Source organism: Bombyx mori, chromosome 15 (genome assembly GCF_030269925.1).
Source record: "Bombyx mori chromosome 15, ASM3026992v2".
In the NCBI taxonomy this organism is placed as follows: Eukaryota; Metazoa; Arthropoda; class Insecta; order Lepidoptera; family Bombycidae; genus Bombyx; species Bombyx mori.
Window position 1 is genome coordinate 9,326,081 of NC_085121.1, and position 23,276 is coordinate 9,349,356.

The window sequence follows — 23,276 nt, forward strand, 5'->3', positions numbered from 1 at the left end:
TCTCAGTATAGTTACAACGGCTGCCCTACCCTTCAGCAAGGGCGGATCCAGCTTTGGCGCCAGGAGGGGGTCACACAGTCGTGGGCAAGTTAAGAACTTATAATTTAATTTTGATAACAATAGATAATAAATAAATCATGATGTTCTTTAATTACTCCAAGTTAGTTCAAGTCCTAGAACTAGCTTGGGGGTCATGACCCCCATGACCCCCCCCTTGGATCCGCCGTTGCCCTTCAGACCGAAATGCATTACTGCTTCACGGCAGAAATAGGCAGGGCGGTGGTACCTACCCGCGCGGACTCACAAGAGGTCCTGCCACCAGTAAAAATGTAATCAATAGGGAAATAAATCGATCGAGTGATTCGAATGACAATCGAGTGACGCTACCAAGAGATATTAGCAAGCTGTATTGATTTAATTAATTGACAAAAACCTGAAAACAAAAGTGTATATTATATCTTTTTTTTTTCTTCTAGATAAGCATGAATCCAAAACGGGCTACGAAGAAGCTTTAGGTATCTCGACACCTAGCAAAGAAGTCGTATAGCCTGTAGAACACTTTCTGAGTCTCAACTCCCACTCATGCTGTCTCAGTGCAATTGTCAAATTTAACAATTAGTAAAATATTATATATTATACGTTATTTCTAACATGTATGTGTTAAGTTAGAGATTATTTTTATTCGTTTTATTTCTTAAAAACAGGTCCATGTAATAAGCATAATATTATAGTTATAAATAAAACAAATATGCAATCATAAAAGTGTATAATTTATATTTTTAAAAAAACATTGTTTTATCGTATGCGTATAAAGAAAACTGTCCTTTAAGATGTTATAATATAACAAATTTACGCAAAAAAATCACATCATCTTTTCTTACCCAGTCCAGAACACGGACCGCTTCCTCCACTTTTCTGTTTATCTTTGGTCCCGACCGAAATTGCTACCTGAGCAGCAGGAAAATATATATTTAGAGTAAATGGGCTTATAATAGGTACATAATTTGTAGCAATAGTATTTTAGTAAAAATAATCTTAGAGAGAGAGAGAGAATACACTTTATTGCACACCAAAACACAATTTACATTCAAAAAAACAATCAAAAAACAGATAAATTTGTACAATAGGCGGTCTTATCGCTAAAAGCGATCTCTTCCAGACAACCGTATAATTTATAGAAATTCTGGAAAATATAAAAAAATATGGCAGGTATGTTGCGGTGTACTATAGATAATACATTATAGAAAATATATACATACAATAAACAAAATATATACCGTTTACATATAATATGAAATATATACTTATTATTATATACCAATATACATACTTACATACAATACATACTAATATACTTACATACACATAATACATCAACAGTATGGAAATAATAAATGATGATGCAAACAAACAGCACTAAGAAGATAAGTAGTGTTCCTTTACCATTCTTTTAAAACAGTTTAAAGTTTGAGCACTTCTCACTGCATCCGGCAGAGCATTCCACAATCGAACCGCCTGGACGGTGAATGAATGATCAAAGAATGATGATGAATGCGCCGGCATTTTCAGTCTCAGGCTATCCGATGATCTCAGGGAAAAATTATGCGTATCACGTAGGAACTCGAAACGTTCTTTGAGATATATGGGGGCATGGGGATTAAAGAGAGTACAGTATAGTAATGAAAGGACATGAGTATTGCGGCGAAGGCGAATTGGTAACCACTTGAGTTTAGTGCGAAATTCAGATACATGATCATATTTCCGTAAACCAAATATGAATCTTATGCAGAAATTTTGTAGCCGCTCAAGTTTATCAAGTTGTGTTTCAGTTAAATCAGTATAGCTGGCATCGGCGTAGTCAAGAATTGGAAGAAGGAGAGATTGTGCAAGCGCAGTTTTAGTGGCAGTTGGAAGAAAATTTCGTAACCGTCTCAAAGATCCAGCTGTTGCAAACACCTTCCGGCTAACCTCTTTTATCTGAGCGTTCCATGAAAGGTTTTTATCAATTAAGATTCCTAAATTTTTCACCGTATCGCTGATAGGAATTGGTACGCCATCAAATAAAATAGCCGGAAGCTGCGACCATTTCACTTTCGAGCACAATCTTGAACTGCCGACAACAATGACCAATCTTATTTTAATTAAGACGAGGTGGCATTAACAGATGCGTTGGTATCATAAATAATGCGATATGACTGACACACCCGGCAAATATTCGTGTGATTAGCAGGTTTGTTTACTCTTTGTCTGGGTGTTTATTATCTATAGATGCGTATATTTAAAACGTATGTAAGTATGTCAATCTCTGGTACCCATAACACAGGTAATCTTAATTTGGGGCCGTTTGAACGTGCGTGAGATGATTTTTTCCCAGTTATTATCTTTTTCACCTACCCTCATTACTTACCTATCATTCATCTAGTAGCAATAATTTCACATACTTGCCTATCTAGTACTTAAATTAAATACTAGTTATATAGCATGTTGCAAGCCCCCACGGACCGTTTCTATCGTCTTGTTATGTCTTGAAGCAAACAAGAGTTCCTATCAATACCTTTCAATAGTTTAGCTATCGGGTAGCAGTGTTTACTTTATGATGTGTAGAGGCACCAGTATTATCTAAACGCCCATTTTATCTAACAACATGTATGGCTACGGATCTGTCACTTCTTATCACTTCGAGAAACGTCGTATTCACTTGTTTAATGAGTAATTTCATTACTTCACGTTGTTTTGTCAACAAGATAACGTTAACTAAACATTCATGGAATGTATTTTAGCATTTCACGCAGTACAACTATAACAATATGAATTTTCATGTCTAATGTGTGAAAATATATCATGGATACAATGGTTAATAATGAATTTGAAATGCTTTAAATTTAAATAACACAAGCATGGATATTTGACCCTAATAAAAACTAATAAAAATTTGACTACGACCCAGCCCAGTTAAAACACTATTGCGTAAGTACGTTATTCGGCCAACGATCGCTGTTGATTAGTAGATTGGAGGTCAAATAAACGGTACTACAAGGTTACACGTGTGATTTCCTATTTAAATCGTGAACTGTTTTTGGTTCATATAATGAAAAATGATAACATGATCTACAAGGGTTCCCATGGCTTCCCTCCATTAAATTTTTAATAATGTCTATCGAAATCGATTTATATAATTATGTCGTTGTTTCCTAGACAATAGGGCACCCGATGTTCTAGTATCAAACGATCCGAAATACCCCTTTGAAACAGCCTTTATACAATATAATTGAGACTCGTTCTCGTCTTAAAATGAGCAACGGCATTATGGTTTTTTTATTACCGTATATGCAGACGACCATACGGACCACCTGATGGTGAGTGGTTACCGTCGCTTATGGACGTCAGCAATGCCAGGAGCAGTGCCAAGCCGCTACCTACCTTTTAATGTTCTCCACAAGCATCGTTTGAAGAAGGACACGTCATAGCGCTCGGGAAACACCGTGGAGAGGAGCTCATTAATTTTTTTCTCTATCTAAGCTGATGGTCTTGAGAGACCATATCAGCGTCACCGGGCTAGTAGGTGAGCTCACGGGGCTCAAACCTGACGTTATTGCTAACACGAACCCTCCTAACAAGAGCCGTGCTTCGCAGAATTTACTACCGGATCGTAAACGCGACCCACTAAGATCTGGCGAGAAACTCACGTGTGCTGTCTCTGAGTTACTCACAGGGCCCTTCGTTGCAAGCGACGGGTTCGACGAGAACGATGACCGGTACCTAAAAGCACCGTTAGTGGATCGGGAGGATCCAAAATGACGTGTTTTGGGCAACGTCGACTGTTTACCATTCGCAACATCGAGAATGTAGTTACCGGCGCGGCGGCCACGATAAGAGGGTTCTCGTGTCGTGCCGCTTTATCGAAATGGCGAAGAGCTCATTCCAAAGTCGGATGGTACGTGGCAAAATATATCTCTGGAAACACACTGTGGTGGTGTGGGATCCGGCACTTGAAATCAAGTAGACCGTAAGCTCGCCCACCCATCTATGTAATAAATAAATGAAATCTATAAGTTTTGCATGGTGCTTACTTACAAACAACTTACAAACCGTAACCGACATAAGGTTAAATAAAACATCGAGGATATCAGTATTATAAAAGTCGATAGTCGGTAGTATTCAATTATTTTGTCACTTTAGCATTAACAAAATACATTAAATACCACTAGTAAATAATTCAGGTGATGTTATTTAAGTTGAGAAGTACTTTATGCTATGTATGTTGAGGTCTCTAGTTTGGCAAATTACTTTGTGGTCTACTTTTATACTGTATGTATGATTACTACTTTTACGAAAATCTAGGAAATAATTACACATTAATATTTAAACAACAAATCAGATCTAAAACATTTTTAATTTCAATAACACTACATTTTAATAACAAGCCATAAATAAATGATATTTAATTACATACTTGTGTTAAATTAGTATTTCACAATATTGTACTTTTACATTTCGACAAAAATAAAGAGAGGTTAAGAAACTAATAGGAAATTCGTCGCATGGTAAAAAGAACACAGTGTACAAATACCATGCATATTTGGTTTTAGTGATAAAGTCAAAGTATATTGACTCATAAATTAAATACGAAAATATTTTATGTCTTCACAATACAATGTTTAAACAACCAACAGATTACATCCGACGGTTCAAAATTATGTTCTCAACACAATAAGTAACACGAAAGCGTACAATATGCTGCATTACTTCACAGTAAGCTATATAAAGTATGATAAACTTACGGAATGCAGCTCGCATAGTATGTCATCGATAAATTATTATTATTATTATTATTTATATCTACTAATAACGTGTGCACTTATTCTAAATGTGAATAAATAACGATACAATGGGCATTTTATGAGGAGTTGTTTAACTATATTTTAGTACTAAAATCAGAATAATTACTTAAAGTATGTTTTGCAAGTAGTTCTTCACATAATTCAAAGAATTGATAAACAACGTCATCTACACAAAGTAATTAGGTATCATGTAAATTAAATTTACCACATAAATATAATACAGTTTTGTACATATTTTACTTTTTAATAACTAAGTTGTAAAAATTAGTCAAATGTGCAAACTCTACCCAACACATTAAATTCGAATCAAAAATACTTAAATATGACAGCTGACTTAACTAGCTTGACAGATGTGACAGAATGTATTGAATGTGTTATGAGAATACTGTTTTTACTTTTCAAGCATAACTCTTGGAATATCAAATTTAACCTCAACTCCAGCCTTTCTGGCTAGGGCAACGATCTCTGAGAGTTGCACGGCGAGTTTGGCGGCCTCGTCCAGGTCGTCGCGAGGCACGATGCGAAGCCCGGACTCGGCTACCAACTTTCTAGCTTCGTTAACCTTCGTTCCCTGGAATATAATAACTGATACATTACCAATACACAAGGTAGGACATTTTTTTAAATTTCTTATTATTATTTGTGATTAACTTTTTATTTTTTATTGCTTAGATCGTTGGACGAGCTCACAGCCCACCTGATGTTGAGTAGTTACTGGAGCCCATAGACATCTACAACGTAAATGCGCCAACCATCTTGAGATATAAGTTTTAAGGTTTCTTTTTTTTACTTTTTTTTTTCCTACCTAAGCTGGTAGCCTTGAGAGGCTATTCCAGCGTAACCTTAACTAGTAGGTGAGCTCACGGGGCTCAAACCTGACGACGTTGCTAACACGAACCCTATCAAGAGCCGTGCTTCGCAGAATCTACCACCGGATCGGAAACGCGACCCACTGAGAAGATCCGGCGAGAAAATCAGTGGGCTGTGTCCGAGGGTTAATTTACTCGTCGAGCCCTTCGTCGCAAGCGACGGGTTCGACGAGAACAGTGATCGGTGCTTTAGGTACCTAGAAGCACCGTTAGTGGATCGGGAGGATCCGAGATGACGTGTTTTGGGCGACGTCGACAGCTTTCCATTCTTTCCGCAGGATCGGGAATGCTAAGGTCTCAGTATAGATACAACGGCTACCCCACTCTTCGAACCGAAACGCATTACTGCTTCACGGCGGAAATAGACGGTATGGTGGTACCTACCCGTGCGGACTCCCAAGAGGTCCTACCACCAGTGAAATATTAAAGTTAAATATTAATAACACAAAAAGATGTAAATGATCACATTAGTACTTACTTGAAGGCGAACAATCACTGGGATCTGTATATTCAGATTTTTGGCAGCATTAATGATACCTTCTGCAATGACGTCGCACCTCATAATACCACCAAAAATGTTCACCAAAATAGCTGTCACCTTCGGGTCTGAGAGAATGATTTTGAACGCCTCCTAATAAATGTGACGAATTTGTTAATTATTTTATATATACATTTTAAAAAATAAATAAAAAATATCAGTACTTACAGAGACAGCCTGGGCAGTAGCGCCTCCACCGACATCCAAGAAGTTAGCGGGGTCACCCCCGTAGAGTTTGATTATATCCATCGTAGCCATAGCTAATCCAGCACCGTTAACCATACACCCAATGTTTCCTATCATAAAACAAACATTTGTAAATATAATTGTTCCCCTCGTAGATATTTAACCTTTTTTTTTAAATTCCCGAAAAGAAAACCAGGCCGTATATTTTTTCTGCATTATATTATATAGACACATGGTAAATTCTTTGGCATGCTGTGTGTCCATGATCTTGTGACAATGAAGAGGCACATCTGCCAGCATTAAAAACATTTTTTTTATTAGACAGATTAGTGATCAAACTCAAGGCCTTGCAAACACTTACTACAGCCCAAAGATATCACAATATGATATAACCGCTTCCCACTTCAGAACATAAAGTCAGGTTTCGCTTATATAAAACGACCCACCCTCATACTGGAACGCCCGATAGTTTCGCGGCGGAAATAGGCAGTCTGGTCACGTAAATTATAAATCTTGCGAGTTTGATTTTTATTACATGATGTTATTTCCTTGCCGTGAAGTCATTCGTCTGTTTATATAAAAAATTAGCTTCATTTGAGAAATTTACAGATACCAGTGGAATTTTAACACCCGCATTGTTCAATCTGAATATTGGGAATATCTGCTTCTACAAAATAGATATAGAGGCAATAAAAATCAAGAATATACACACACCTTTTTTTTATTGCTTAGTTGTGTGGACGAGCTCACAGCCCACCTGGTGTTAAGTGGTTACTGGAACCCATAGACATCTACAACGTAAATGCGCCACACACCTTGCGATATAAGTTCTAAGGTCTCAGTCTAGTTACAACAGCTGCCCCACCCTTCAAACCGAAACGCATTACTGCTTCACGGCAGAAATAGGCGGGGCGGTGGTACCAACCCGTGCGGACTCACAAGAGGTCTTACCACCAGTAAAACATACCAGTAGACGTACGTACATACGTCCTAATTTAGAACGTACCATCGAGAGCAATGTAATTTAAGTTGTATTTAGCTGCTTCAATTTCCTTGGGGTCTTCTTGAGTAGTGTCTCTCAAACTAAATAGCTCTTTTTGTCTGAATTCAGCATTATCGTCAAATCTAAACTTGGCATCCAAACAGAAGACTGTAAAGTTTAAAAATAAATATCACAATATGTTTAAGGGGTCTATTCCAGCTACACCGAATGGGTAAGTGAGCTCACAGGCTCAACCTGAGAGAATTTGCTAACACTAGCCATAGCAAGAGCAGTGCTATGCAGAATCTACCACTGAATCGGAATCGCGAACCAGTGAGAAGATCTCCTCGTCGTAATCGACTAATTCGACGAGGACTGTGACTGGTGCTTGAGAGAACTAAAAGCAATGAGGGTGGATCTGGATACTTTGCTTAGACATGAATTACCACTTTTATCTATTGAGATCACTCAACATCTTAGATGTCATCTTGGCTATAAGTTACACTACATTGTCGATTTTGGCAGGCTAAACATGCCAATCATGACTGCAGGTAATGTTAGGCAGAAGGTCGTTGACATAGGACTGCAGGTAATGTTAGGCAGAAGGTCTTTTAAAAGTGTTGACTGTCTGTCGGGACAAGCTAGCCATGTAAAAGTGACTTAATAAAACTTTTTCATTTTAATATAATATATCTCTTTACATATCGACGCTTGAAAGGCAAACGTGACTAAGCGACAAAGCGTGAACTTTACAGTAGACTAATTTAAAGTTGAGATACCTGAAAAAAATCTATTTTAATGAATCTAGCTGTAGGATTAAAATTATTTTAATAGACCTAGAAATATATATTTTTTTGCGCTTCGATTATGTTATTGCCTATCATTTATGTACAAAGCAGTTATTGTCGCTTAGTCACGTTTGCCTTTCAAGCGTCGATATGCATTATATCTAGCTAATCATGGGTTGGTTACAAACAAATAAATCACTTGTTGATAAACATATCAACATTAGATAAAATCAGCAAATTCAGTCTTTTTTTATTATTTATACTAAATATGAAGATAAGGCACTTACATTGTCCTGTCAAGGCATCTTCGGCATACGGATTTACTTCAATCAATAAGGCATCCTTCTTAAGGAACAAATCATACATTTTTTTAATCATACCATGAGCTTCAGTTGCAAATTCTTGTAGACCGATCTGCAAAAAAGAATATTTACTGCATTTACTTATTGTGATAAATTAGATTTTTAACAAATACTAAGATTAGAAATAATACAGTTAATAATTGTAATTCAAGATTCTAGTGTTTAATACAGATTTACCTTTTCGATAACACGGCAAATTTGATCATCAGTAATACCCGAAACAATATCAATAGGTTCATAAGTTATTGCATCAGGATTTTCAGCTGCAACATCTTCAATGTTGACACCACCTTGAGATGAAGCAATGATGACTGGACCCTGTACATTTCAAGGAAAACATTGTTTTTTTTTTCAAATATTATTGAATTATTTTACACAAAAAAAAAACTTGATTAAAGAAATTATGAGGAAAAATTATGTACAGAGAATGAGCATAACTCAGATATGAGTTTATTTCAAAGTAATGCCATACTTATAGTGAAATAGGTCAAGGTCTAAAGTCAACAATATTTCATAATAAACAACTTAAGATTTATTAACATAACAAAACATTCAACCAAACAAATATGATGAATACAACTGTACAACAAACATGAAATAGAAATTTGTAAAAATAATTATATAGGCAGGTTATGTAGACATTAAATGAACTACATAACTTGTCAGATTGTTGATGTTTAATTAATTTCATAATTTTATAAAAACACACTGTAAATTGATTACAAATATGTACCCATGTTATTGAAGTAGGAAGATGAGTAATATTACAGTTACATTTATGCAGATTCTAGTGTCAGGCTGTTGAGATGAAATCTAACATCCAACAAAATCTTAATAAATTGTAACATTTTATAAGCTGATTGGGAAAGTTATATTCTACGAATGTTGAAAAGCAAATACTTTTTGAATATGATAAATACTGTGGCCGCAACTGCTGTATTAAGAAAATAGTCATCGAGTCTGTTGATCAACCTTCAGCACATAAATAAAGATTACTGTACAACTCCTAATTTGTAACTTTGGGGAAAACAAACTATTTAATATTTTTTAAACATACATTGAAACTGCGTTCCATCATAATTGCCACGTAGTATTCCCTGCGTGGGAACTTCCTCTCTGTGACCATGACCATGTTGCAAATTCGTCCTGCTGCCCCTGTTTGTTTTGTTACTAGGAGTTGTTTAAGCATCTTTCCTGCTATATCACCAGCAACTTCAGGTCTGTATATAAACCAAAATCATTAAGTATAAGTTTATTTCAAGGATACATATACTATATAAGATTACTTACGTGTTGACCATTCGAACTCCACCTTTAAGTCCATTCTTAAAGGTACCTTTCCCTCGACCACCAGCAAGAACCTGAGTAATCAAAAAAAAACTTAACCTTCTTTTACAAACTTAAATTTGCAAATTTACACAAATTAGTACTACAATTTACCTGTGCTTTTAGAACGATGTCTTTGGTATTGAGTTCTGTGGCAAACTTAATTGCCTCATCCTTGGTTTTGGCCACATTAAATTTGGGTACAGGAATTCCATGGTCCCGTAGTAGAGTATAACTTATGTATTCATGTACATTCAAGTGGCGGACTTGTTGTTTACTTGGAAATTTGTTGGCTGAAGATGCTGTCAATATCTGTACAGAATGTTCTTATTTAATTATCTAAAATATATGGATTCATAAAAGTATAATGGAACATGTAGAAAGTATCAATTTTCAATGCCATATCTTTGTAGTAAAATTGTTTTGCAGGATGTAATCACTGGTCATTGCAGTAAATTCTTCTCCACGGTCTAAATAAAAGGATTCGAATTCTCCTCCGAAAAAAACGTGAAAGATAAGTAAATAGTAAGTAGGTAACTAACAATTTTAAACAGTACAAAATACATATTTATGAAGTGAAAAAAATTGTAAGCTACTGACCATAAACACCCCAATGCAGACATTATATTATTATATGTTATTAGCTGGCAAAGTGACTTCCTAGTATTGTCGGCACGAAGGATACTATTTTAAGATGTTGTTAATATAGACATGTTATCATACTTGTTATCATTTTCGACCTACAAATCGAGACTGGAAATGTATCCAAAATATAAACGGCTATAATATATAGGAAAGCTTTGTCTACAATTTAGTTAGCATGGTCATACGAGCATTGACATAATACCTGTGACGTAAGGTCACATTACAGCTGAAACGCCAAGGTCAAATTTATAAATAAAATACATATTAAATATAAATTTGAAATAAAAAATGGTCAACCTGATACCAAAATTGTAGCTATCTTAGACAGGATATGCTAAACATAAGTTTTAATTCAATTAATCAAATAAATGAGTAAAACAGTACAATTATTGAAATCTTAGATGCGTATATAAGACTTAACAACCGTTAGCTTAAAAAAACAGTAATTTAAGTGAAGTGATATTTTGGGTACGGATGGTTATTTACCTTATTTCCATATCTAAATAATATTGTTTCAGCAAAACCAAGAGAACGAGGTAATACAATCGCCATTTTGACACAGAGTAAAAATTTTAATAAAACTATTAGATGTTAGAATGAATCAATTTAAGGCTGGACGCATATTGCAAGTCTATGCTGGTCTGGCTGAATTTCGTTTCGAACATTGAACTGATAGACAAAAATTTATTTTCAGTGCCCTATTCTTGTCAGCTTAGAGAGAGGTTGAAAATCGACACGTGGTGGCGCTACTTTCGTTTGACTTAATGTCGTTATAGTTATTTTTAAATCAATTCAATTTTTTTATAAATTTACACTGGTCACATTTCGATCACAATTTTTCACCATTGACCCGCGATGGTCGTACGTTATAAAATAAGATTTAACCATACAGGAATCAAACTCTTACCTGTCACCGTAAACTATTTTCAGAAATAATTAAGGTATTTATTTTCGGTTAGAATATTATTAAGTTTTATCGATTAATGATGTTTCGTATCTTAAAATCAACTCACATTGTACACAGTCCATATTAAAGAACGAAAACAATTTGTGTATTAAAGAACTTATTAAAAATAAACCATTTTTTCATACCATAAAAAATGCCATTAATTGCCCTCCAGAGAAGGTCACGGGTCGACCTGGGGGAGTCGATGCTACCCGGTGCGTTACCGGAACCTTATTGCACCGAGGAGTAACATCATTGTGAACTGAGCGACCGATTAGAATCGCGTCCCGCTCGACAAGCTGGTTCTAACCCAATAGAATATCCCAGGACTACAGCGGCACCGTCTGGACGACCTGACCGGCTGCTGTAACGAGACGGCCGACGTTCCAAAATCTTCATTTTATCTAGAAGGCTCCGTTAGCCAGGTGTTCTCCTTGGAGTGATTCGCGCCTGGTTGCAATGTTGACCGAGGTAGCCCCTATACCCCGCCCAGATTCTGATGTCAGGAAGATCAGACACACATAAGTCCCGTAAAAAAATGTGTTCATTAATAGGTATATTAAAATTGTAGAATTATATTATTTATATTACGGGCTGGGTCATTCTTCGGTGCTGGTACTTACAGAACGGTGTCGTAATTTTTATCAACTTAGCTAGGCAGGTAGGTAACAATTATCCAGAAGATATATATTGAAGACATTATCCAAGCCGTTTAGTTTCGAAAAAGGTGTTCGGAAGGGCTGCATCCTCTCACCCATCCTATTTAATATAATAATAGGTTGAGGAAAAGTCTTTTCGCATTATAGTGTTTGAACTTGTAATAAAATCTCTGGCTATACTATTTGTATCTGGCTGGTTTTGGTATCAAAGTTTAAATTTTAAAGAAGTTATTTTCAAATTCAAATTAGGAAAATGTGTGATTTTTATTTATTTTTCGTACTGTCAAAACACCGCCGCAATTGGTTTTGGCAGTCCTCTCGTGATGTTAATCTGACACTGCCTAAAGAATTCTGAAGAGACCGAAACAGGTGGAAATCTGAAGGTGCAAGGTCAGGACTATATGGTGAATGCATTAACACCTCCCAGCCAAGCTGTCTTAATTTTTGCTGAGTGGCTAAAGATGTGTGAGGTCTAGCGTTATCACGAGGAAAAACCACACCCCTTCTGTTGATTAATTCCGGCCGCTTTCTCTCAACTTCTTGCTTTAATCTCATCAGTTGTTCGCAGTGGAGTTCAGAATCGATGGTCCTGCCTGGTAGTAACAGCTCATAATGAATAATGCCCTTCCAATCTCACCACACACACACAGCATCACCTTGTTGCGAGTTAACCCAGGTATCGCCAGTCTGTGAAGTCTGACCGGCCTTATTCGCACGTTCTTGTCGTACGTGATCCACTTTTCATCACCGGTTATCAGCTTTTTCAAAAATGGTTCGGTCTCATTACGTCATAATAAAGAATCACAAATGAGTACACGGTTCATTAGGTTTCTTTCAGTGAGCTCGTGAGGTATCCAAATATCGAGCTTTTTTGTGTATCCTTTTTTTCAAATGCGCCTAAACTGTTTTGTAGTCAATTCCCAATTCTTCAATTACGTCTTAACTACTGATATGCCGATCTTGCGCCACTTTTTCAAAAATGGCTTCCATTTTATCCGTAATATGGCGACCAAAGCGACGTGTATCTTTGACATCAAAACTTCCGGATTGAAAACGCTTAAACCAATTTTGTGCTACTCTCACAGACACTGCACTAGGTCCATAAACATCGCAAATTTTTTTCGCGGCTTGCTTTGCCGCAATATTTACCTTTTTTGTAGTAAAATTTTAAAATGTATCGAATTTCTTCATTAGATTCATCTTGACAGTACGAAAAATAAATAAAAATCACACATTTTCCTAATTTGAATTTGGAATTATCTTCTATAAGATTTAATATTTTAATGATACCAAAACCAGCCAGATACAAATATATAGATTTTGGGGAGGGGGTTCTAGTTGTAGCTAGCTTTGTGAACATTACCCTACCCTACCTAGCATTTCAGCAACAAACTCAAAATAATTGTAGGTTTCCTACATGCTAGGAAAGTACCATATCAGGGGTGAAAGGCTATTTGGTTTAAGCGACATTTTTCTTTGTATCTAAAGATGCCTTTAATTTGGTATCAGCATGAACAGTTCGTTGTTTTTAATGGAAATTCGATTAAGTTTACTCCATTGAAATAGGTAAACAAGATTGTTTTTATGATAATTTTTCAATTTCAAACTTCAAATGGTTCTCCTGTAAAGTTGCAAAAATGTCGCCTATATATCAAATTGAAAAGCGTTTCACCCCTCGATATAATCTTAGCAGATCCAATGATCAAATTCGACCATAATCAATCCTACTTCAAATTTAATTCATGTAATTCATGCAATTAAAGAAATGCAAGCTTCAAATTAAAATTGCTCCATACAATTAAAAATTAAAACTTATTGTTACGACATGAATTAGATACTTAACAGTAAAAAATGCAGAATCACCAAGACTGTATATTTGTTTTAGTAAGAAACACTTAGAGAAAACTAAATCATGGTGGGTTTCCTCTGATTTGTAATTGCGCTCTGAAATTTAAAAGTTTAAAGATTTTGATATGATTAAGCTGAGCAACTATTTATTAAGTAAACTGGTAGAGTTTAGTAAATTACAACTCTCATTTGTTCCGTACTTGTTTAATGATTTTTTCATTTTAATTTATTGTAATGATTTTTGATTTCTTTTTTACATAAATTTTCATTTCATTCAACACCATGCAGATCGTTGAGTCTCACATATCCCGCGCGCCCCTTTTGCGCGGGGACCTCGTAGGAGGTTCGGCCCTCTACCCGAAAAAAAAAAAAAGTCTTCTCATTGCCAATTAATTAATCATTAACGCCAGCTCTGCTAAATAGGGACAGATTGTTTTATATTTTCTTTATTTAATGGACAAATTATGTTCCTGGTTTTGTCTTCAGCCCATACGCCATTTCCAGAAAAATAGTGTTTCTTCTCTAAAGCATAAAGTACAAGACTTAACTTTTGACGATTTCCTAATCTATTAAAATCTAGATGGTCCAAATTTGAATGCACTGCCGTTTTCAAAGACTTTAATGCATCTCTTATTTTATCCCATGGATACAGAATAATAGGGCAATTAAAATAAATATCCTCGTGGCTAAATTCTTTTGATAACTTTTCACAGACATATTGCACTTGTACTAATGGAACGTTTATCCAAAATGGATGTCTCTTTAAAATTCTACGGATCTCATTCATTCCATAGTTTTTACCAAGTGATTGTGATACACAGAATAAAAGGTCTTTACCTTTACCCAAACGGTCACCTGGAGATTTCTCAAAAACTTCATAATGTGCGGAGCTTCCTGATAAAATGTTCAGACTTAGACATTTCTTATTATTTTCAAATGATTTACGAAGTCTATTTAAAGCTGTTTTATTGTAATGAATCATTTTCAAAAATCTAGGGTGATTCTGAAAGGTGTTAAATTCTGGTATACTTTTGGCATTCTCTAACCTTTCTCTCACAGTACTCGGTGCTAATGTATATATATCAAAGCATCTTCTTTGTGCTTCGTTATCAATTCCATATTCATTTAATAATTTTTTCATTTCCATCATTGTAGAACATCTCTTAGTGGCCAACTTCGGATGACTTCTTATAACCTCTTTTATATCTAAACCTCCCAAGGATTGTAGATTATACATAATGTCCTTCAGGTTTTCAGGGTCAACATGTATTAAATATAAGTTGCTTTTAATTTTTTTAATTGGCATCATAATTTCTGATTTTAGTATTGATAAAGTTTTATTTATAAATTTCAATGGTCTGTGTCGAATTGTTGGGTATGTTTGTAATCCTCTATCAAATTCATTGTTTGTCAAATCCAGAACTAACTCTAAATACCTCTGTAATATTTTAAGACGTAAATCATACAGGTTATAGTTATTAACATCTCCTAAAATTAACGTAGTTAGTGATGTAGGCCACTGTGTCATATAACCAGCAAGTCTATTCTCAACATTAATATGAAACGGGATGTCATTTGATTTTTTTAATTCATATACTGTTTTATGTTTGACTAAAGTTAAATATGAAAGTAGGTGTGATTTATTAATTGTTTGTATTCCACATTCGTCTAGAACTTGGTATCTAAGGCGTAATGTTTGAGGTAAAATACTAAACAGTGAAGGCTCTTCAATAAGTACATTTTTATCAAATCCGAGTTCTCGAACAGTATTCACTAAATCTTGTACTTTGGCTTCATTTATATTCCGTAACACAGGATATTTTAAACAGATGTATTGTACGTTGCTTTCTGATAAACTTAAATGTTTACACAAATGTTTCATACTGGTTTCTTCAACGTTTGTAGAAGAGTACCGTTTGGATGCGTAAATTGATCTCCGTCGGAGAAGGCTCTTGAGTCTTACATTTCGTAAATTCATTCGGACAGTCTTTGGTATTTATTTATTTAGTTCAAATTCTCTAATTAAAATTCATTGGATAAAGTGCAGTAATAGGTAATAAGCATAGATTATACACTTAATATACCGTATGTATTAAGTGTATAATCTATGGCAGTAAAGACTAAAGCATAGATTTTTTTTGGTACAATTTTTCATTATTTGGAAAGGCAAAGGGTCTAAACCCATACACCCTTAAGGCATAGACATTGGTTAAAGAGTAGTTTTATTTTTCTAACTGGAAAGGCAAAGATATCACACTATACTTACTGCCTAGTCTTTTATAATTTTTAATTTGAAAAATCATAATATTGACTGAAATGAAATTAAATGCATTAATATGAAACATGGCATGAAATGAAATCAAATAAAATTAGATGAGATGATATGGGATAAAATATAATCTCAAGTAAAAAGTGGTCTTGTACTGAGACTTTTTCAGTGGACTTTTTGGAGGATCCCGAAAAGTTACCTCCACATTTGTACACTTTCACAGATACTAAACAGATAATAAATCACCGTTATGCCCTGAGAGAGCCTTACTTCGAAAATACCAAAAAAATGGCAATGATTTATGACGTTATAATAATATATTTCCCTAGAATACTACGACTGTATACTTAACTAAACGAATCTCTCCCCAGCACTGCAAGCAAGAGCAATGAAAAATACTTGCAGAGTTTGTCGGAACATAGCTTTCACTAGAATCCAGCACACTAAACTGTTTAAAACTGCTACAGTCGTACTATTTCCACTTCCTACACTAGCGCCGTTTCAGGGAGTCTTCGAACAATAAATTGCTGTTTACAGGTGAACACTTTGTCAACTTGTCCTCTATACATGATTGTATTCCTTAGTTCTATCCTCCATGTATAAAAATGGCCATGTAGGTCGTAGTAATCTTTTATAGTTTCCATTATTCTAAAACAAAAGAAAAAGTATGATTAAAATGATTAATAATAGGTAGACTGGACGACAAAAATATGAGACTATAAATGAGCTTACATGCTATAAATTTTTTATTTAGTGTAAGTTATAGTTTGTGGGCTTAATTCCCTATGCCTGTCTAATTATACGCTGTAAGAAAATTATTTGATATCATAGATTTAATATTTGATGCTTAATGTAATATCTGTGGTAGGGCGTGTAGTTTGTTGATATTTTCAAACTAGTCTAAACTTATTTAAAAAATTAAATTTTTGTAGTTTTTAAAATGACGAAATCTAAGACAGGCTACTTTGCTTTGGGATTTTTCGCATTCGCAGCTCTTTTTATTATAATAGCATTTGGAAGTCCATATTGGTTGGTAACTGATGGGAAGCTAAAGGATTCAAAGTTTCTGAAAATAGGTAAGAATCGTACGTACGTAAACGTAAACGGAAAAATCTTTGTTTATTAACATCAATATCATTAACGCCAGGTTCGACTGTAAAAAGACAAACTCATAATACTGCCTTGTGATAATTTCAGGTTTGTGGGAAGTATGTTTCAACAAATTCGAAGACGTTCATCACTGGTACGATACCGTCTTTAACAGCTGCTGGTGGATATTTGAAGAAGAATTCTATATTATACATGATATTTTATTGCCTGGTTTTTTCATTGCGACACAGTTCTTCTTCACCATAACATTGTGTTGTGTTCTGCTTTCGATGTTTTTGGTTTTTCTTTATTTAAAGAAGGACAAGGATGATGATGACTATTTGACACTATTGGTAACTTTAGGAACTGTGTTAGTGATCGGAGGTTAGTATTGATTATCAATTTTTTTATTTTGAATATTAATATTAACTATAAATACATTATTCAATTAAAATATTTACAAAATGAATCTCAGGTAATTACCAGAGCCCATAAAATCGACAAAACAATTCTCCCTCCCAAGCCATGAGACATGAGTTCTAAGCAGTTTTTTACAATGGCTGCTCTGCACCCTTCAAATCATTTAGCCCACTGTACATTGAATGCAGTGCAAAAATATTAGTTGCAGTATATTATGTTTAGAAATTCAATTTTAATTGATCTTGTATCATCATTATTATCTATATTAGTCTTTGGGAATTAAAGAAACAAAGGCAAATAATATGTAAGGAGTAAGCTGTAAAATGAATTTAGCAATGAAAGTAAGCTTCTGATAATAATTAATATTAATAATTAAGAGAGAAGAATAAAATCAATTTGTGTACTTTTCAGGCTTTTCTGGAATCATATCAGTTGTGACATTTGGAGCCAGAGGTGATGGGCGTGATTGGATGCCCCATTGGCAGAATAATGACTTGGGTTGGGCTTATGCTCTTGGAGTTGTGGGTGTAATATCACTGTTTCCTGCTGGTATACTGTTTTTAATTGTAGCCAGAGTACACAAATACAAAAAACTGCATGAGATGCAGAGTCGTGAGCCATCCGCTTACAATATGCATGAAAGGAACCTTGGTTATACCAGAGGACACACCGATATTTAAAGATATTGTAATATTAATTAAATGTAATCCGTCCATTTTGTGAAACTCATCAATGTGAAAGTAGTTGTAAGTTAGGTTGTCGTTTATATACAAAACTATTAAATTCAAATCCACTGGGTTGCCAGTATTGATAGACAAGTCTGAGGCCGACTTGATGGGGCAACCAAGCTATCTACTGAAATGATACCATCTTATTCTTTTTAATCTACTAAAGCTAATAAAATATTTCTTCATAAGAGTGTAGAGTATGATAAACATTTTTTTAAATAGTATTACACTGGTTCTTACCACAGCTTAGTTATAACAATTTTCTGGTAGAAATATCAGTATACAGCACTGAAAGGTGATGTTTTTTATATCGTAAGTAATCATAGAATTTGTCAATTGGTAACACTGAGAAAATTGTTTAGATATAAGGTAGACGGGTTTATTTGGCTCCTAACATTCTACCCCAGTTTTAGTTTACCTCTAATTAGCTTTCAGCAGCACAAAGTCATCTGGAATTTGTTAGAACAAAAAATCATGTCTGAATGAATACAATTATGAAAATACCAGAGCATGTGTAGGAATCTCACAACTGCATCATCATAGTATAGGTAATAAAGTTATTATGTAAGGCGTATGAATGAGTTTCATCAATGCAGGCCAGTCTGCATTCCTGTATTTTTTTTTATATTTTCAAATATATATTGTATAAATAAATCTAAGAGTTAAAAAAACTGATAATAAGGGTAAAACCAATAAAAACTGATAAATAGGTTGCCTATTTGAGTATAACTGTTAGTGTAGGTATTGTGAGTGTAAACTGTGTGTCGCTTAAAGATTATTTTTATTTTAAACGCCTAGGTATGAATCTACAAAATGTGTAAGGGGTACTAAGTACAAATATAACATTTCTATAATGATACAGATTTTGTATATCCCATTTTACTCGATTTGTGGGTAAGCTCGAAGAAAAGGTTAGTAAGATTTAATATGTTAACTTGCTTTTGTACATACAATGTTTTTAAATATTTTGAAGTGAAACTTCTTTAGGCGTGTTTGAGAGTAAAATTTAACTCGCGACAGATTTGTTACGGCTAGACAGAAAATATACAATTTAGGAAGAGCGAGAGAAAAATATACAGCGTCTCGCGAACCATTCGACTGTGGAGAGAGAGAGAGAAAATACAAAGCGAGCTAGTTTTTCTTATACATAGCACTCCATATTACAAGAGAAATTTGATTTAAGGATGAAAAATAAAGAAAATCACAATACTACAGACCGCAACAGAAGTTTCACTTTTTTCATGTGCACCAAGTGCGCATGCACCATTTTTTTTTATGTTACTCGTTTTTCAGTCTACATACAGACAGAATATTATAATTTTTTTAGTGTTATCAATGAAGAAAGATTCTAAATATAAATAAATGATTTTGTATGTGTTGTATTTAATTTTTAATATTTTTATCTCCCATAAAACAATAAAATTGTAGACTGGTAAACAAGCATTAGGACTAAATAAATTTCTGAGTAATATTTCATTTTGTAAAAGTTTTATTATGTAACTAGCTTTTTCCCGCGACTTCGTCCGCGTGGAAGAGTTACTTTGGCATAACGCAAAATTTTACTCGCCTCTCATTTACGTAGAAAGTGAAAATATTTTTCAATAATAGAATGTTAAGGAGCTATTTAAGGTACCAAAAGCAGGCTTTTTAACCGACTTCATAAGAGGAAGTTATCAATTCGACCATATTTTTTATCTATGTATGTTCACCGATTTCTCGAGAATGCCTGAATCGATTCTGATAATTATTTTTTCTTTTTTTGTTCGAAAGGGTAGACTTCCCAAGTGGTCCTGTTTTCATCAAGATCTTTATTACTAGGACCTCTTGTGAGTCCGCGCCGGTAGGTACCACCACCACCCTGCCTATTTCTGCCGTGAAGCAGTAATACGTTTCGGTTTAAAGGATGGGGCAGCCGTTGTAACTACTTGAGACCTTAGAACTTATATCTCAAGGTAGGTGTCGCATTTACGTTGTATGATGTCTCTGGGATCCAGTAACCACTTAACACCAGGTTGGCTGTGGGCTCGTCCACCCATCTCAGCAAACAAAAAAAAGATCTGATGATGGGATCCTGGAGAAATCCCGAAAAATTATAATTGTCCAAGCCTATCTTGAAGTGATTTGGGTTTTTCAATGTTGTAATGAATAGCGTATTTGGATAGGGATTAACATCATCTTTATAAAAACACCTTCATAAATAATGCTTTATTTTAGAACTAGCGACCCGCCCTCGCTTCGCTTCGGAAACATTAAAACACACATGAAACAAAAAATTTTAAAAAAAGTAGCCTATGTTCATCAGAGACAATGTCAGCTTCTAATGGAAAAACAAATTTTCAAATCGGTCCAGTAGTTTCGGAGCCTATTCGAAACAAACAAACAAACAAATCTTTCCTCTTTATAATATTAGTATAGACAAATTTGGATAGCATAAAAAAAGGTAATAGTGAGCCAACCTTAACATACCTATAGACTAGTATAGACATATGCTGTCGCGGACTTTTTTAGACTAGATCTTTTAAAGGGGAACAATTCTCTCATACATTAATTTAGCGAAACTTTAACCATTTCCGCAGCGCACGCAGTGGAAGCTCTCAAAAGAAGAAAAAAAACGCCGATTTTGAAACATTCTTTATTGGTGCTCCGCTTGTATTGGTCTTAGCGTGATGTTATATAGCCTATAGCCTTCCTCGATAAATGGGCTATCTAACACTGAAGAATTTTTCAAAACGAACCAGTAGTTCCCAAGATTAGCGCGTTCAAACAAACAAACGAACTCTTCAGCTTTATAATATTAAGTATAAGATTGTTGTTTAATAAAATATTCAGCGAATTTACAAAATAAAGATAAACTAAATTATTCTTATATTATTGAGATTCATTGACATTTACATGTATACATGTTGTATATTAGATAGTTTAGATCATCATATCAATAAAGTCATTTTGTAATTTTAAAGAATTGAGAACAAGATTCGTAATTCTTTTGTTGCAATTATTAGTAGTCATCTTTATTTAATGGATTTTGGGTAGACTAGTCGTACATTTAAATTTTGTGGGACTGTTTTTTTACAGAGTAAGGCGGCTTTTGCCGTTTCAAAAGCAATGCGGACACACAAAGATTTCCTTAATCCTAGTAGAACACCTAGTACAAAACCACTAGAAAAACAATCACCAGCACCAGAAACATTCTCAACATTTTGTATGTAATCAACTGGAAAATGGCTTATTAATGGTTCCTTTGTTGTTATATTTTTATTTACAATAAATACACCTTTAGATCCAGCAGTAACTATCAAATATTGTACCCTTTTGGCTACAATTTTTGAAAGTAATTTAATTTCTTCTAAATCTGAAGTTAAAGAGCCTCGTAAATTTGGCTCTAGAAAGGTAGCCATAGCTCTTAATTCCGCAACATTCGGACTGGAGAAAGCCACCGTGTTCTCATTGTTTTGAAGGATTTTTGTTGCTTTCCTTCGGTCGGTCGGCTCGAAGAACACTGGAAAAAAAATATCTTTTTTATTTATTGCTGTAGCTGGGCATGTGAATTTATCGCTCATCCTGTATTAAGGCAATATTACATCTTACAGAAGCAGAGCACTCTTCTCTTTGTGTCAACCATCGATCGTAGATCGTACGATCGATGGTGTCAACCCATTGTTGTCGAGACGGCGCCACGATAGAGATTTCCCCGAAGTGTTATCGGTTAGCGATTAGGGGGTCCAGCAAAGGAAACCCAAGAGAAAATGTGAGCGGCTCTATTGCAAGTTAAAAATAAATTTGTTAATATTGCAAGTTAAAATTAAACTTCGAGAGTGTTGCAGGAAGACCGTGTTTTCTAACTCTAGCCAGTCCTGACCCAATACAGTGTCCGTGAGTTACAAATAGCGCTATATCAGCGTGCTTCGGGTAGCCCGTTGACCAAGAGATTTAAAATGGCATGGGGTTAGCTTGGCCGGAAGAGATCCGCTCTGCGCCAAAGACGTATCTGTCTCGCCAGAGCTCTATCTCATCCGAGGTTCGAACATGAGTTAATATACTGTACCGAGTATAGTTTGATATACATAGTATGGCACTATACCTTTTGGCACTATCTTTAAAAAAAAACCTCTTGCTACTTGGGGCGTCACTCTAATTAATTGTTCATTTTTTGTCGGACACTTTTTATATGTAAATAGAGTGTGGTACTTGCCTAAACTTCAAAAGTACATGCGGCTTCTGCATTAAAACGAACAATCGTATAGTGCTTAATAATGCTTAATATATAGTCTCTAAGCTACAAGAGCTGGCAAACTCTCCGTCATCCATGTGCTGAGGATCGAGGTTCAATTCCCATAGGTATCGGACAAACATGGTATGGTGAACAGGTTTGTTTGCTATTTGTCTGGGTGCTTACTATCCATGTATGTATATATTAAAACATATCGACGCTTGAAAGGCAAACATGACTAAGCGACAATGCGTGAACTTTACAGTAGAGCAATTTAAAGTTGAAATATTTGGAAAAAAAAATATTTTAACGAATCTAACTGTAGGATTGAAATTATTTTAATAGACCTAGATATAGTTTTTTTTTTGCCCATTGAATATACTTAAAGGCTATTGCCTATCATTTGTGTATATAGCAGTTATTGTCGCTTATATATATTGTCCATAATTTGATAAACAGGTAAAATTATCTGAATTTTATATAAAAGGTTTCTCGTCACAAGTAAAATTATCTAAGCCAGCATTGAAAGATTTGGAGTAACGTGTAAAACAATATGAGCTATCGTTGAAA

The 23,276-nt window shown here is 34.8% G+C and overlaps 5 protein-coding genes and 1 long non-coding RNA gene across 12 annotated transcripts in view; 3 read left to right on the forward strand and 3 right to left on the reverse strand.

Annotated features, from left to right (window-relative positions):
• Window positions 1-762, forward strand: part of LOC101743409 (AP-3 complex subunit delta) — a 21,418-nt gene extending 20,656 nt beyond the window's left edge. The window contains exon 19 of the mRNA XM_038015779.2: window positions 477-762. Coding sequence (XP_037871707.1) covers window positions 477-547 — 71 coding nt within the window. The 3' untranslated portion in view covers window positions 548-762. The remainder of the gene's footprint in view (window positions 1-476) is intronic.
• Window positions 752-11,295, reverse strand: LOC101744373 (succinate--CoA ligase [ADP-forming] subunit beta, mitochondrial). Of its 4 annotated transcripts, none has more exons than XM_038015780.2 (11): window positions 11,024-11,274; window positions 10,007-10,204; window positions 9,857-9,927; window positions 9,624-9,786; window positions 8,744-8,884; window positions 8,492-8,618; window positions 7,441-7,584; window positions 6,417-6,544; window positions 6,189-6,341; window positions 5,272-5,412; window positions 752-948 (listed from the first exon to the last, which is right to left on the reverse strand). In XM_038015780.2, the coding sequence occupies exons 1-11, from the start codon at window positions 11,087-11,089 to the stop codon at window positions 868-870; spliced, it is 1,413 nt and encodes a 470-aa protein (XP_037871708.1). In that variant the 5' UTR covers window positions 11,090-11,274; the 3' UTR covers window positions 752-867. The 4 variants fall into 4 exon arrangements, with proteins under 4 accessions (XP_037871708.1, XP_037871709.1, XP_004928485.2 ...); XM_038015781.2 differs by lacking the exon at window positions 11,024-11,274 and adding an exon at window positions 10,493-10,629; XM_004928428.5 differs by lacking the exon at window positions 752-948 and having other exon boundaries at window positions 4,375-5,412; window positions 11,024-11,295.
• Window positions 10,777-11,615, forward strand: LOC134200204 (uncharacterized). The gene is made up of 2 exons (XR_009975016.1): window positions 10,777-11,005; window positions 11,232-11,615. It is a non-coding gene; the product is annotated as an uncharacterized LOC134200204 (long non-coding RNA).
• A 2,563-nt stretch (window positions 11,616-14,178) lies between these two features.
• Window positions 14,179-15,968, reverse strand: LOC101744231 (transcription termination factor 5, mitochondrial). Its single transcript, XM_004928427.4, has one exon. The coding sequence runs from the start codon at window positions 15,966-15,968 to the stop codon at window positions 14,406-14,408; it is 1,563 nt and encodes a 520-aa protein (XP_004928484.2). The 3' UTR covers window positions 14,179-14,405.
• LOC101743270 (pseudouridine-5'-phosphate glycosidase) overlaps window positions 14,179-23,276 on the reverse strand; it is a 134,661-nt gene continuing 125,563 nt past the window's right edge. For 2 of the 4 annotated variants that reach the window (XM_012692358.4, XM_012692357.4), the window contains exon 11: window positions 21,115-21,995. In XM_012692358.4, coding sequence (XP_012547812.1) covers window positions 21,508-21,995 — 488 coding nt within the window. In that variant the 3' untranslated portion in view covers window positions 21,115-21,507. Of the gene's footprint in view, window positions 16,908-21,114; window positions 21,996-23,276 lie in introns of those variants that run through there. The other 2 variants (XM_012692360.4, XM_062672579.1) reach the window with 2 other exon arrangements.
• Window positions 17,029-19,878, forward strand: LOC101744089 (uncharacterized). Its single transcript, XM_004928426.5, has 3 exons — window positions 17,029-17,335; window positions 17,457-17,732; window positions 18,180-19,878. Exons 1-3 carry the CDS (start codon window positions 17,200-17,202, stop codon window positions 18,446-18,448), a joined length of 681 nt encoding a protein of 226 aa, XP_004928483.1. The 5' UTR covers window positions 17,029-17,199; the 3' UTR covers window positions 18,449-19,878.

Coding starts and splice junctions, on each gene's coding strand:
- LOC101744231 (XM_004928427.4), bottom strand. CDS start 15,968: ATGAATTTACGAAATGTAAGACTCAAGAGCCTTCTCCGACGGAGATCA.
- LOC101744089 (XM_004928426.5), top strand. CDS start 17,200: ATGACGAAATCTAAGACAGGCTACTTTGCTTTGGGATTTTTCGCATTC. Junction 17,336..17,456: donor TTCAAAGTTTCTGAAAATAG/GTAAGAATCGTA, acceptor TGATAATTTCAG/GTTTGTGGGAAGTATGTTTC. Junction 17,733..18,179: donor AACTGTGTTAGTGATCGGAG/GTTAGTATTGAT, acceptor TGTACTTTTCAG/GCTTTTCTGGAATCATATCA.
- LOC101744373 (XM_038015780.2), bottom strand. CDS start 11,089: ATGGCGATTGTATTACCTCGTTCTCTTGGTTTTGCTGAAACAATATTA. Junction 10,205..11,023: donor TATTTAGATATGGAAATAAG/GTAAATAACCAT, acceptor CATTCTGTACAG/ATATTGACAGCATCTTCAGC. Junction 8,885..9,623: donor TGATGGAACGCAGTTTCAAT/GTATGTTTAAAA, acceptor TGAAATGTACAG/GGTCCAGTCATCATTGCTTC.